The following is a 15,762-nucleotide window of genomic DNA, read 5'->3' on the forward strand; positions in this document are numbered from 1 at the left end:
TTTTAAAATAATTATTTTTCTACTTCTTAACAGGAACTTTAAATAAAGTACTATTATTTCATTTTTCATTATTTCAAATGGAAATACTTAGTTGAATAAGTAAAAAATAAACATAGCAACGTTTTTATTCTAATTAAATGTAGAGGCATGCCATTGATTGATTGAAAATGGAATATCTTTTAAGTGAAAGTGAATTAAATGAATAAATAAGCCTATTTCAATTCACCAAATACAAGAATGATATAATTGAATATCTGTGCACGCAGATAGTTACATTTTATTCAAAAAAATGTATTGATATAGTATAAAAATATTTTTTAAAAATTTTTAAATTGACATTGACTAATATTCTATACAATATAGTTGCTTTGTTGTTTAATGATATGTATTCATATTATATTTTATAGGACATCACTGATGCTTTGAGTCACCTTACTGGAAATAAATATATTTTTTACGACTTGTGCAATATTTTTGAAAATATATTACAAAATCAATGTTTGCTTAAATAACATTATGTATCATGACTAATAAAATATCCCTTTGTTTTCTTGTTGCTTTCAAATTATATCAATATTATGCTTATCACAGAAGAGATTTATTTTTTTATATATTCTTTTTCAATTCAAGAATTAATGTATGAAATCTTGTCTTAATGTATAAAATATTTTTTAATTCAAGAAGAAATATAAGAAGAAGAAAATCTTTCATTTTCTTTTTGTATGGTAAACTTAAAAAAAACTTAGCCATTTTTTGAAAAATGGTTTTTGTCTTAATTTTTCGGATGAGGAAATAATCGCTGTTTTCAAGGCACTTATTAGGACACTAAAAGATCTTACAGAGTGATTAAATACTTAAAGTTTCTAGTCTCGGTTTTACTGAGGAGAAGCAAATGAAATTTAAACGCTTGTTATGCGAAGTCAAGATTTCCACCACAAAAATATAATGTGAAAATGTGTCAAAATATGTCGCTGAATTGTTACAATCTTATGCATATATATACTTTTGTACTGCTGTGTCACTTACATTTTCAGCTAAACGGAGCTTCGATTAGGCCGAAACTATGGCCAACTTGGCAAAACTTTTGACCTGGCCAACTAATGAGCTGTGATTCGGCCTATAAGAATTTATTTCTGATTTTTTTTTAGTTTTGCTGTTATTAATATATAAAATATTTTAAAATTTAGTAAAAATTTAGAATTTGAAAGCTTGTGTGTATTAATATTGAACCCTTGCAACCAGAAACCATTCCATGATTAATGATTAATTTGATACCAATTATTATTGATAATTACGAATTATTAATAATATAATATTTTACCTATATATTCTTGAAAGTTACTAAGACATAAATTACCTTATATTTAGTTAATAATATATGAACAACTTCAGTTTTTTTGAAGTGAAGCTATTAAAATATTGCATGGAAAAAAATCTTTTAACATTTCTAGCTTTAAAACTTGGGAAAACAATAGTGTTATAATTTTTATGTTCTAGGGCAGATACTCCAGTTATTGGCACTCTTCAGGAGCTTTTTTTTAATATGTATCATATTTTATTGAATAGTTATTGCCATAAAATTTCAGATTTTTTTAATACATAAATTTGTCGATACAATTATACCAATGTCATAGTCATTGATCAAGATTATTGTCAGTTATCCAAGATTAGAAAACATGCGGAGAATTATGAAAAAATAAATTAAAAGCTGAAATTTTTATATTTATTTTTACCAAACAAAATATGAAAAGGGTGCTCATTACTTTCGCATCCATTATGGAGATAAATTCTAAGCATTTATTCTAGATAATTTAAATCATAAAATTTATTCTATGTCAGTTATTGTCATATGATAAAATGTTTACTATAAAATGTTTTCAATGTATATTATCCTATTGTATACAAGATTAATTCATTTAATTTTACCTAGTAATCTGAATATGTTATTTGAAACTAAGAATCTTTTAACATCTGAAGATAAATGATATTATGTACAGTGCGGAAAAAAACCCCACCTTGAATAAGTTTTGATCAGATCTTCAAGTTCTAGGACTTAATCTTAATGGTTTGAGGGGGTGATCTCAAATATGCTAAGTAATAAGTGCAAACGATGCTTTAAGTTACGAAATCAGACACAAAAACGTACTTTCTCTGAATAAACATACAATATTTTTTCGACAAATTTGGATTTCTCACCCCCGAAATATAGGGAGTAGCTGAAATCTGGGAAATAGGGTCCCTATAATTTGGATCCCTTAATGTTAATTTTAATTAGCGTAATTCGTTATATCTCGAGAAATTTTTAAGCAAATTAAAACAATTTTGCACACAATTATAAAATTTGTTTATGCAAATATAATTTCAAGCAAAAAGTAATTTTTGGTAAATATTTATTATTTTATTTAAGAATGGTCAAAAAAATTTTGAATTGTAAGGTATACAATTTTTTTGCATAATTTTAAAAAAGATAATATTACATGACAAAATTTGAGCAAAATCAGTTCATAAGTTACTGAGAAATTGAATTTCAAAAATACGCAAAAAGAAAAATTAACATTAAGGGGTCAAAACTTAGGAGCGCTCTCCTGACCAAACTATAGGGACCCTATTTCCCAGATTGAGGGTATCTTCCATATTTTGGTTGTCAGAAATCAGATGGGGGAAAAAGCATGTTTATGAGAGAAAGTACACTTTTGTGTCTGATTTCGTAATGTAAAATATTGGTCTGCATTTATTAATTACCATATTTGAAGTCCCCTTTTCGAGCTATTAAGATTGAGTCCTTGAACGTGAAGATCCGATCATTAAATCAAAAGTTATTCACGGGTGGCTCGTTTATTTATTTTGCGCATTGTACACGCGAACTAATATTGCTTTCTAGAGATATAATTTTTTTTTAAATAAAAACCCTAAGATTACATTATGTAGCATTATTTCATCTATTTATAACAGTATAATGATATTTTTATCCCCCCCCCTCAAAAAAAATACTGCCTCAAAAGATTAGTGTTTGTAACACTGTGATCTTTATACTCAATGATGCGCACCCTAGACTACTGCAATTTAAATCAGAGGGCAGATGGTAATTACCCGGCCTCCCCACCATGCTCTCCAATTATATGGGGAATTTTCCAGCTCTGGAAACACTGGAGACGTTTCGTTCGAGTGGATTACGAACCACCAAGACATGATCATAGAAAGAACAGTTCGATCAGACACCCAATCCCTTTAGAAGAACTGGAATCAAAACCTATATTGTAGTAATAAGTATAGCCTCTACCCACCACACCGAATAGGTGGTAGAGGTGGATAAGGACTGAAATTTTCTTCCAAACGTTTGAGCAAACATGACTCTTTTTCGTTAAAGAGCCTAACAGTGTTTTCGCTGCCAAGCCTACGGACATTCACAGAGTTCTTGTACTGCCCAACCCAAGTGCATGAAGTGTGCCGAAGGGCACTACTCCTACCAGTGCAAGAAAAGCAAAGACTCTCCTGCAACTACAAAAAAGCTCATACTTCTAACTTCTCTGGGTACGAGGCCCGCTCCAGTGGAAAGAGCCGAGGAAAAAGAACACCCCAGCATCCTCTGCCCACAGACTTGTTTCCATAATCAAGGAACTTCAGGAGCTCCCGAAAAATGAAGAAGTACTCAGCCTCCTCCAATCCCTACACAAGGGGATTTCCAACGAAAATTAGCTCCCGCTATATCACCTACCAACCCTTACTCACATCTTCTTCTCGATGAAAGAGCAGATAACCTTTTAGGTTAGGTACTCTGAAAAATCTGAACAGTTAGTTTTTTTCCTGCATAAATAGTTTTGAGACTAATATTTTCATTGAAAACGAAACAGTTATTCACCATCTAACCTTAGAAAACAAACGAACCCTATCGGAAGTCTTTAGGTCATCTTCTGACGTCGTAGCATTGACGTGACTATTTCTTTTTCTTTTACTTTCTGAGTCTATTTGTATGCCCTCGGAAATTCTCAGTTCCTCGAAATTTTATTTTTGTGTCGCGTTTTTGCGAAAAAGTGTGTTCATGTTTTAACATATCAGATGAAGATATGAAAAAGAAGAACTTTAAGAAATTTATCATAGATATTGATATACAATTACCTGATCTTTAAGATGAATCTTCTACCGGAAGTTATAAACAACCATGGAGAACATGAAACGCGTTGTCTGGACTATTCAGTCTTTGTTACAGTACATAGACGCGGAGGACATCAGCATAAAGCGATAATTTTATAACTGGAAGTGGCAATGCTATTGCTTTAAAAAAAAAGAGCTTGACACAAATTTAGATAAATAATTTTTAACTTTGAAAACTGAATATATACGTAAGCTTTTTTCTAAAACCATGCCACCTAAAAAGCAACCATCTAGGAGAATAAAGAAGGAAAAAATCACGAAGAAACCAAAGGTTGGAATTTTACGCTGATTTTTGTTTTTATTATTTTCAGGTAGGCGAAAAATGAATGAGAATCGATAGGGTAATCCATTACAAATTGTTTGTTTCTATGTTTCTTTCAAGATAATAACAGCAGTAGGAGGACTCTTCGTCAATGATAATTTACCACTAACGTTTAATTATGATCGTATCGATATTTAGGTTTATATATTTTAAATTAGATTTGATTGATAGTTTAAAAGAAAAATATATTTCAAAATGCCCATTGTAAAAAAATTAGAAATTTCTTTTTGGCAGTACTTGTATTTACTTACTATGTCTTGTCAAATGAAATATCTCCTAAACAAAGGTCCCGCAGTAGACTGACCGTAAAGACATGGTTCCCAGTAGAACACCGAAGTCAAACATCACTGACTGCGGTCAGTAAACGGATGGGTGACCACTTTGGTCAGTCTATGTAGGGACAGAGGAAGCGCGGTTAGGTCCTCGTTAAACTGTTCCACCGTAAAGTGCTCAACTTTGCGCGTGGATCATCGGGCTACCAAAACAGGGGAGCCATCCCCTCTGCAGAGGACCAAAATTGCGGTCGCATGTCTTCGGATCGTCTTCAGGGATGTTTCCTGGACCGTCGCCTACCTACCTACTAAAAACAAAAAAAATTACAATCCGAATGAAATGCATTTTATATTAAATTAAAACAAAGAAATAATGTTAAAAAAGAAATGCATGGTACCTAATTTGGAAACATTGACTTGCTTTAATTTATGTGAGAGTTGCCGTAAATGAATTCTGGTGATGAATGAGTTTGGCGATCCTCCAAGTGACACCTCGAAATCTAGTCTAATCGGTCAGGACAAAATATTTTATTACTGATGGTACTACACAAACTTAATTTTTTGCTCGCCAATGTTCATGGAAAATGCAAAAAAATTTAAAAATGAAAACTGATGTATATGATAAATGACATTTTGGTGACCGAAACTATAAAAAATAAAAATATTTTTAATGCAAAAATGATCTATACACTTAGGTCATAAAAATCATGAGATATCTCTTAATAGCATGTCGAACGTCCTTCCACCACCCACTCTGTTTAGTATTTAAAATTAATTCAATAAAGAGTTTATATTGACACAGCACTATGGTACAGCAACTTTTAAACTGGTTATGGCTGATGTGCATTGAGAGAGGTTTAAATAACTGCTAATTTGACAAAATATTTCATACCATTGGATTTTTTTTTTTTGTTATTTTTTTAATTTAATTATTTTAATTAGCTTCCATAGTTTTAAAAAATATTTAAGGATTGCAACTGATTAGAATCTCATTTTTTTTTAAAAAATTATGCATAGTTCAAAAATGTTTCATTTAATGTTCATTGAGGTTTTTGGGGTAATAAAAATGTGTTTAAGTTTGTTAAAATTATTGCATATCTTAAAAATGCTTTATTTCATCTATGTGGAGTTTTGAGTTCGATTTTAAATAATATGACATGTTATAGAGACTCAAAACATTTCTGTTCCCCTACATGCTATTAAGACGGCCCTGAGTAATGGAATAAACATGCGAGAAAAGAATATATATAAATTACAACATGTGACAATGGAACCATCGTGCGCCATCGGACCAAATAGAAATTACAACCTACGTAATGGAATAAGCATGCGACCAAAGAATAAATATAAATTTCAACAAATGACTTTAGAGCAAACACACAACAGTGGAACAAGTAGAAATTACAACAAACGCAATAGAATAATACGCCACAGCGGAATAAATAGGAAATTCAACATGCAGCAATGTAACAAACATACGACAGTGGAATAAATAGAAATTGCGATACGTGACAATCGAATAAACATATGAAAACGGAAAAAATAGAAATTACAGCAAGCGACAATGTAATAAACAAACGCCACTGGAAGAAACAGAAATTACAACGTGTGACAATGTCACAAAAACGTACGACAGTGGAACAAATTAAAAATTGCATCATACGATACGTTATGGAATAAATAAGCGACAAAGGAACAAATAGAAATTACAACTTTTGACAATGAAACAAATGTACGACAGTGGAACACATAGAAATTGCTACATGCGGATGTAACAAGCAGACGGCAATAAAACAAATAGAAATTACAACCTGCAACAATGGATTATTAGTAAGGAAAACGTATAGAAATTCTTAACTTTTCTATTTGCTTTGAAAGCATTGGTTTACTTTTGTTTGCCAGTGATTGAAACCGCGTCTGAATTCTTAGATTCAATTTGAAGAGACAAGTTAGACGCATCCGTTTTTTATAATTAGAATTGAATAAATCTCCATTTTGTTATCTTCAAGTTATATTTTAATTCGTCTTAAAATCGTGAAAAACTTGCGAAGAAACTAAGCTAAATGAAATTTCTCTGGATATGAAAGGATTTTGAATAAAATAAAAAAAAAATTGAAATTAAGTTTAAAATGGGCTAAATAAGATTAAAATGGGCAATTCTACTTTCGTCAGGCCAAAAAAGAAAAAAAAAGAGGAGGGATTTTCGTTGGTGATTAAAGTTAATTACTAAAATGATGCGCTCCATGTTTTCATTTTAGATGTGATGAAAATAAAAACATTTTCTCTATTTTAATCTAGAATCTGAGATTTAAAATTTTTATTTTATTCTATAATTTCTTTCTTTTTAGTTTTGTGTCTGTTTTTTGTTTATATCAGAAAGGTGGTCGAAATTTCAGTTTGCGATTGAACGGAGATGGAATTCCATTGGCATCAAGTCGGAAACAATTGTAATTTGCATTGCCGTCAGGCACAGTACTGCAGTTGGAATTCGAGCAAGCTAGCTAGTCAGAAAGTCTGCATTTTGATTGACTAGATCAATTGAACAGTTTTGGTAGTAGCGATCAGAACACAAATGAAATTTGTATTGTTATCAGGCACATAGATTCATTATTCTTAATAATCGAAGAGCGTTTGAAATTGCAATTCATGAAAAAAGTTGCTTGTAGGATCCAGAACAATTGAAACTTGTATTGTTCTCAGACACTGAGCATTAGCACAGATTTAAGCACTCTAGCTAGTGGGAAAGTGTCCATAAATTATAATTGCTAGATTCACACACTCGAACGCAAGCAAATGAATGGAAATGTTGTAGTTATACACGTGGAATTCTTATTTGTCCGGAATTTCAAATTTTTGGCGGGATCACATAATAAATATTAATACGTTTTTTGTCACACAATTAATTATATTTAAACACGCATATTATTTCAAGCAAAATAAAAGATATTTTTTTCAGGATCTTGAAGAAGAAATTGATACATTTTTAACAACCCGGAATCCTTACATGTCCGCAAAATGCGCAGAATACGAGTACAAGGTAATTTTTTTTAAGCAATCTCTCTATAGTAAAAAATCGTAATGACTGCCACCTGGGGGTACGTACAACTTAACATTACATTTTGTCTTTCTACGCAGAACCTTGAGACTTATAGTATATTACTTAAGTAATATTGCTTAGTATATTAGTACTTGTATAATCAAGGATGATTACTTAAATCCTATACCGCAATGGTATTTTCTTAACTTGCAACGGAGAATAGTTGTAGTTTTATAACTTCGCAAAACTATAAATAGATAAGCTTGAAAAGTTAAGAGCTTAACTTGTAATACATTGAGTCACGTAATCTTATAGCGTATTTGTAAATAAAATTGGTATCCCAATGTTATGCTAACATGGCCATGAATTCTTGCTTTTTTCCCTATATCAGTGCATTTCAGTTAGACTGGGCGAAGTAAGATTTGCCAAAACTGGAGAGGGAAAAAGTGTGAGGAAGGAAGAAATGACGCAAACTTTAGAGACGCCTATTTTAGTTACCAATAGAAATAGTTATAGTACAGTAATAGATTTTTAAACAAATGTTCATTTTCAGACTCAGACTTTCAAACCAGTCAATGACTTCAAGAAGGCTGTTCTGTTTTATAAAGCAATAGGTTCCATCAAGCGCAAACTTAAAGGACGTAAGCATTTTCATCCCATTATAAAATTGTGTTGTACAGTTAGTCTCTTACATGAATGAATGGTCCATTTGTGTGACCTAAAATACATTAAAAAGTTTTTTTTTATTTCAGAAAATGCCACACGTTTTGAAACTACGGCTTAGGTTTCAGAGATTAATTTAAAAATTTCGTTAAATAATGTGGCAGTTTAAGTATCTAAAAAGGCAAAAAAAAAGAAAAAAACAGTTCGGTTGTTTACGGACCAAGAAAGACAACTTTTCAATATGCCTTTAGGAAGCCGTGGTGGCTCAGGGGATAGAGCTCTCGCATCCCAACGAGGTACCCGGGTTCTATCCCTGCAATGTCTGGGATTCGAATTCCGCACCTGGCTCTCAACAACCACAATGTCGTTATAAAATATCCTCAATGGTAGACGGATCATGGGTTAGAGAACCCATGCCGTCAGCCTAACCGGGAGTTTTTCGTGGTTTTCCTCTCCATATAATGCAAATGCGGGTTAGTTCCATTAAAAAGTCCTCCACGAAGGTAAATTTCTCCCATTACTTGATGCAGGAGTTCCCTTGTCTCCTGGGTGACGGTTGTTAAACGACGGGTATAAGTTGAGCATTAGTATTTGTATACCCAAGAAATTAGGTCGGATGTTTAATGACGGTTATAAGATAAAATAAAAAGGGGATTTCTGGGAAAAAGTTTAGACTTTAAGTTATATTTTGTATACGTAAGTTCAATCATTCGCCCAAAACGGTTCAGGATATCGGAACATCCTATTTTGTAATAGTATACAAGATGGTTGCAACTAAATCAAGCCTACTTTGAGGTGCGCCATCTACCAGTCGAACTAGTACAAATTTCGATAAAATAAAAAAAAGGTGCTATTTTTATAGTTAGACGAAAAAAAGATTCCCATAAATAAAAACTTAATTCAAAAACTACGTAATACGGGGAAAAAGTGGCGCTGTTCCTACAATTTTGGTCCAAATAAACTGAAAATGTTAAGATGATTGCTAAAATATGTAAACTCTAGTTTGTCCTTAAATCAACAGCCATAAAAATAATTACTTAATATTATTATTTTAAGTTAATAAATTTTAACAATTCATGTTTTATTCACTGTCTTTTTCTTACACGTTTTCCTTTCCAATTTATAAGTATGCACTTCATTGTTTCATTTTTATATTCATCAATATCACAATTGCCGTTTTTCGGAAAAAATCATTTTTAGTGAAATTTAATATCCTTTCTATGTTTAGATTGCGGTACTCCGTATAAATTTGATTTAATTACAAAAATCCTGTTTGAACAAAGGACTCTTTGATTAACACCTTTAAGATCGAGTTTTAGAATCCTTGTCGAAAATGAAATAATTGAACAATGAAAAGAGAAAGAAAATTAACTAAACTTGACGAACTGTTAATGAGGAAAAAACTACAGAATCACTGTTTGATGGCTGAAGAAAACGGATATGCGGTGAAAGAGGGCTATTAGAAATATCTCTAAGCTTCTTCTGTTAATCAAACTGGTTTTGATGATTTTAATTCAGCCATCTACAGTAGTGAGTAGTAAAAGTTTGATAACGAGTTTTTTATTTCCTTACATAAATATTATTTGCGATTTTTCTGACTTATTTTTAAACAAAAATTTCAAAAATGTATACTATGGGCAGTGATTAATGACCACCCTTCGCATGTATTATGTTTTCTCCATTAAATTATTTCATTCTTTACATGTCTGTAAATAATTTCGTTCACAAAATTATTGACCACCTTGTGACCGTACTACTAGGGTTTTATTTATACGTTTATTTTTATAAGTTTTTGGCTTTGTAAATAAAATAAAATTAAGAATTAAATATGGGATTCAATGGAACAGTGACCTTTATTCTAAATGTTAATATACTTTTTGAAAATAGAATTATCATCTCGAGGTTACGCGGATTTCTCCATTCTCCGCACTTTTGCCCTCTCCGTTATCACGTTACCATGGTATCGGAAAATCTTAGTTTTCTCCCACTGCAGTACTTTTCAATTAGAAGTTGTAATGTACTGGAGTGGGGAAAAAAATTAGCAGAGACCGCAGCGAAGAGAAGAAAAGAGTGAAGAGGGGAGATATCACGTGACTTTAAGACGCTTACTTACAAAGAGTCTTACAAGGAAACTAAAGTACTCGTATACTTTTTATGTGTGTATTCTAATAGTGTATGGTGTTGTGTATGAAGATCTTGACAAGAAGGAGGAGAAAGTCGTAAGAAATAATATCAACTTTCGCACTATTGCAACACAAACAGAAGCAAAACATTTCACTGTAAGTTCTAACTTATTCCTTAAGTGCTAATACGTTCCGTTCTAAATATACTAATGCTAAAATGAAGTAAAAAATATATAAAGTCCTATGCACATAAGAGATAGCATACTAATATTTAAACGATGAAAAAACAAAAACGCTGTCAAAATCTATCGACCCACTACTGAGGAAGGCGGTGCTGAAAGCCTGCATGATTATTTTTCAAATTCGGGTAATCGTCCATTTCGTTACGATTAACCAGTGGTCGGAAGTAGCGCACTATCAGTAGTAGAAATTCTGTAGTCGCTGCTTTTTTTTGTAGTTTGTAGTCTGCTACTTTTTTTAAAAAGGTAGTGTCGTGATCCAAAAAATAAACAGTAGCGATTCCTGGCAACTATTTTTAATGTTAATTTAGTAAAGGAACATGACAATTAATTTTTCGAATTTGATGGGCACGAACTTTCCGTCAATGAATGCAATGACCCTCTGTGGCTGAGCGTTCACAGGAATCAAGTATTTAAAATCACGTATAACTAATATTTAAGCCGACCATTAATGAATAAATAGATAATGAATCACTTGGGTTCACATTCGAATGTACACTCGTGAAACATTTATGTTATTTCAAAAGGAGAGAACGTATTTTCGATGTTGTACTTGATTTCTTGGAGGAAATATAAAAGCATTCATAAAAATTGTAAGTATTTGATGATTTCGCATTTCTTCAATTAAATACTCGCTGTCGCGAAAGACATAGAAAGTTAACTGAACAAATTCGAAAAAAATGTTTTGAAATAACAAGCTGGCTCATGTAAATATAAATAAATATATCTTAATTATTCCTTTATTTTTAATTTAATCCTATATTTTTCATTCAGAATAATTTTGAACATAGATGTAAATTAAGTTCTCCAACGAATTTCGTATCCTTAAAATAGTGATTACTAAGTAGTTTGTAGTCACTCAGTTTAAAAAAAAAAGTAATTGTGGTTGTAGTTAACTATATTTGTAACAAAATAGTTGTAGTTGTAGCAAACTACAAAAATAATGAAGTTTTTCCCACCACCGCGATTAGCAAATTTATAAAACTAAAATGATTGTATATTTTTTTTAACAAAATTTTCTATGTTTTTTTGGAAAATATCGACTTTTAAATAAATTTAAAAAAAACGATGATGAATGAGAAGCAACCTCGGTGTGCGGAATATTTTTTAAAAAGAGATTTTCCTAGGATCAGAAGGATGGGATTGATCCATCTCTTTCACCATCGATGAAATTCGGAGATACTGCATCACGTGTACAAATAGCAACAGCTTACAAAGAATGTGAGGTACTATCTTTAAAAATACACCTATTTCACAACTTATATCTTTTTTCAGGTAAATATCCTTCCTTATCCTGAGACGTCAACTATCTTTAAGCAAATGAAAAATATTTTGCACTCATTTATCCTGACATAGTTCTGCATAGAATATAACTTTTTAGGATTATTAATAATTTTTTAAAAATTATTATTCGATTCAATCATCATCAATAGCTCAACAGTCCTGGATGGACCCTGGCGTTCTCCAGAAGACAAGACCAGTCCTTCCTTCTGCGGGCCATAGCCATCTAATCTCTGGTGTTACCTCAGACCTTTGGTTTTAAGTAACGGGGTTATAAGTAGCGAAACTATTGTAGTCGTTACTTTTTTCCGTGGTTTTCGGTGTAGTACGCTACTTTGTAAAAAAAGTAGTTTATTGAGTAGTGTGATGCAAAAATAAAAGTAGTTTGTAGCGATTCCTGACAACTACTTTTTATGTTAGTTAAATGAAGAAACCAAGTTCAAACTCAAAACAACTTTCGAATCTGATGGGTGCAATTCCTTCGCGGCCCCGTCAACGTAAGCAATGAGAATGCCTCTGTGGTAGAGCGTTAATAAGATCTACGCCTGATGCTCGGAATAATAGGTGTGAAATCGGTCGAGTTGTTCGTGAGATATCGAATTTCAAATATCTGACTTTTTTAAAATTCGATTTCACAGGAACTATCAACTATAAAGTACATTTTAGTGTCTGATGTCGTAACTTAAAGCAGGGCTCGAAAAACCTCCCGTCCTCGGCGGTCAAAAATTCCCCGCGGACAACAAATTACTCGAATCCATTTTCCCGTTAATGTCCGTGATACATTTTCAATTTTTGTTATCTTACAAGAGTCTAGCGCCTCACTTCTAAAATGACCCTCTAATCTCGAAATACAGCAACATACTGCGCATGGTGGAATTGATGTTTTCTCTGTCTGGGAGTACTGCAGCGGTTGAAAGGGGCTTTTCAGCAATGAACTTACAAAAAAACACATTACTTACTGGTCTTAGACAAGAAGCGTTAAACGCATTTATGAACATCTACCTAAATGGAAAACCTCTTTCAGATTTCTGTGCAGAAACCTCGGTAAATCATTGGCTTTATTGTGGAACTGGCAAACGTCATATTTGATTCATTTAAAAAACGCAGTACCATCGGATAAATTGACATGATAATTGACAGATAACTTAACCTTTGTTATTTAAATTATTTCATCAAAGAAATAAATTATTTCATAATAGAAATGCTAGGTTTTACTATTAGTAACGTAGTATTTCTTTTATTACTGTATAATGTAATCCTAGTATTTGTAGTCCAAGTAACTAGTAATTCATTGTGCAATTTATATAAATGTTTGTAATAAATAAGAGAAAATTATATTTTTATTTATTTAGAAGCGACGGATTAGTTTCAAAGGAGGACGGGTACATTGTTGAACAAGCCGTCCTCGGGGACGGGTAAAATTTCTGAGTTTTTTCGAGCCCTGACTTAAAGTATAGTCTGCATTAATTATTTGCATATTTGCAATCATCCTGTTATTTGCGCAACTGTTATTTCCCTTCTATTTCGAGTAAGTCAAGCCCGCCAATCATCAATTCTCTTCAATGACTCATTCTATATTATTTCACAAAGATTTCAATTCTTTCACTACTGGCGATCGCAACGCTCGAATACGCCATCTGGGGAGAGACCGGTTTCATGCCTTTGGCCCTTCTCCCTTTCCCTCTCCTCCTCTTTTCACTTGTACAGAAATGTACTACGATATTTTCCCTTTTCTTAATATTTTTCCTTTTTATTTAATAAAAATATTTTTTGAAAGTTCCGTGATGCTTTTCTTTAGAACTATGTTTCTATGTTTAATGTAGTTTTCCGTTCCATATAGTTTTCCAACTTAAAAAGATTTTAATCTATATGAAAATCAAGAGAGAAACTAACGTACTTCCTTCCTCTATGATTCTCCACACGTTAATGGGGAAAGAACAAGCACGTAGGTATAGTTTTTTCATGGGGGGTGTTTTGTGATTGAGGAATTTTTTATCTAGATGTAATTTAATTAAACCAGTTACATACATACAAGTAAACTCTTTTTGATTTTGATAAATTGATCTAATACAGAAGTTTTCAGTATAAGCTTCATTTAAAAGTTAAAAATCAAAACCTGTGATCTAAATGAAGATCAAAATAAAGACAAGCCATAAACTTCGTTAATCGCTTCCCTTCGATTAGGACAAACCACCGTTATTGTCAAAAATTCAAGTATAAAATATCAATAAAAATTCATCTGTTCATCGCAAATTATAATGCGTTTAAGCAGCCAAAATAATACATAAAAAATGAATTCTTTACGAAGTAGAATATATGGATAATTTTCAGAAAATACGACACCTAGGAAATTATTTTTTTAATTTCTAACCTTTTGGATTGGAATAATATATTTAAAAAAAAATAAGCACTCGTTTATTAAAGTACCTCTAATATATAGAAAGCAATGTACAATAGTTAACCAGCATTTAGCAATTATTCTTTGGCATTTAAGTGCCAGAAGAATTACAATTTATAATTTTATAGCTTTTACTTCCATGTTCCATTTCATTTTTAGTTAGTCTTTGTGTTATTAATCACAAGACTTTATTAAACAGCTCAGATTGAATAATATAGTTTATATTTATTATTTAGAAAACGCAGGAAAATGACAATGCGTAAAATCATTCCAAAAGGCTAATAATAATGGTGTTAAATAAACCTTTAAAAAAACTGTCATTTTATTCTATGATATCAGATTTTGTTAAACTACATTATTAAATAGAAGGTGTAAAACTTTAATAATGTAACAAAAAATTAGAAATAAATACAAACGATATACAGCGTAAGAAAGAAAAAATTAGATACAAAGTCTCAAAATATTTCGTAAATAAATATTGAATGAAAAAATCCGTGTTTCGTAAGGTCACGGGATATCAAATTTGGATTTTGATAGGGTGGCCGCGGGCATTTCAACATTTAAAGAATTACTTATCACACTAAATTAAATTTAAATATCAGAGAAACAATTAATTCTTTTTAATTTGTTGACTTTAAAAAAAGTTTTCGTTACTTAATCAGTATAATGCATTATGTGTTTAAATGTTTTATACTCACACACAACATATATATATGTATTGGAGTTAAGCAGGGTTATGATATCTATCTATCTATCTATCTATCTATATATCTATATATACATATATATATATATATATATATATATATATATATATATATATACAGGGCCGGATTTACGTATAAGCTAAATAAGCTGTAGCTTGGGGCCCCGAGATAACAAGGGCCCCCAGATCCTACTTTTTCCCTGCTTTTTTTAAAGTTTTATTCGGAGCTGGGGCCCTCAGAAGCCCAAAATGTATTTTTTTTTCTTTTTTACATTGTCGAACAAAATAAATATAAATAAATGACTGAATAAAACAAAAACCTTCGTTGTCACTAGTAGGGAACATATCATCTTTCAAGCAATTTGAGTATTAATAAATTATTTATAAATAAACAATTTTTTAGTTAAAAAGTAAAAAAGTTTTTTTTTTGCCCCATCATTCGATCATCAGACTATTTAATATCTGTTTCAAAGATCAGAATTCCCTTTTATTTTACTTCAAAATTGTACAAATGATATATTTAATGCTTTCATGTAATATGCAGCAGTTTTAAATAGCACTTTAAAATA

At 31.4% G+C, this 15,762-nt stretch overlaps 2 protein-coding genes across 2 annotated transcripts in view; both read left to right on the top strand.

Moving 5' to 3' along the window:
- Oseg5 (intraflagellar transport protein Oseg5) overlaps positions 1-552 on the top strand; it is a 41,476-nt gene extending 40,924 nt beyond the window's left edge. The window contains exon 20 of the mRNA XM_043047090.3: positions 408-552. Coding sequence (XP_042903024.2) covers positions 408-426 — 19 coding nt within the window. The 3' untranslated portion in view covers positions 427-552. The remainder of the gene's footprint in view (positions 1-407) is intronic.
- A 3,735-nt stretch (positions 553-4,287) lies between these two features.
- LOC107449288 (dynein axonemal intermediate chain 1) overlaps positions 4,288-15,762 on the top strand; it is a 43,928-nt gene continuing 32,453 nt past the window's right edge. Inside the window, exons 1-5 of the mRNA XM_043047091.3 lie at positions 4,288-4,423; positions 7,703-7,783; positions 8,337-8,424; positions 10,619-10,725; positions 11,936-12,034. Coding sequence (XP_042903025.3) covers positions 4,361-4,423; positions 7,703-7,783; positions 8,337-8,424; positions 10,619-10,725; positions 11,936-12,034 — 438 coding nt within the window. The 5' untranslated portion in view covers positions 4,288-4,360. The remainder of the gene's footprint in view (positions 4,424-7,702; positions 7,784-8,336; positions 8,425-10,618; positions 10,726-11,935; positions 12,035-15,762) is intronic.

Source organism: Parasteatoda tepidariorum, chromosome 8 (genome assembly GCF_982258835.1).
Source record: "Parasteatoda tepidariorum strain Cologne lab strain chromosome 8, Ptep-v5.0, whole genome shotgun sequence".
Lineage (NCBI taxonomy): Eukaryota > Metazoa > Arthropoda > Arachnida > Araneae > Theridiidae > Parasteatoda > Parasteatoda tepidariorum.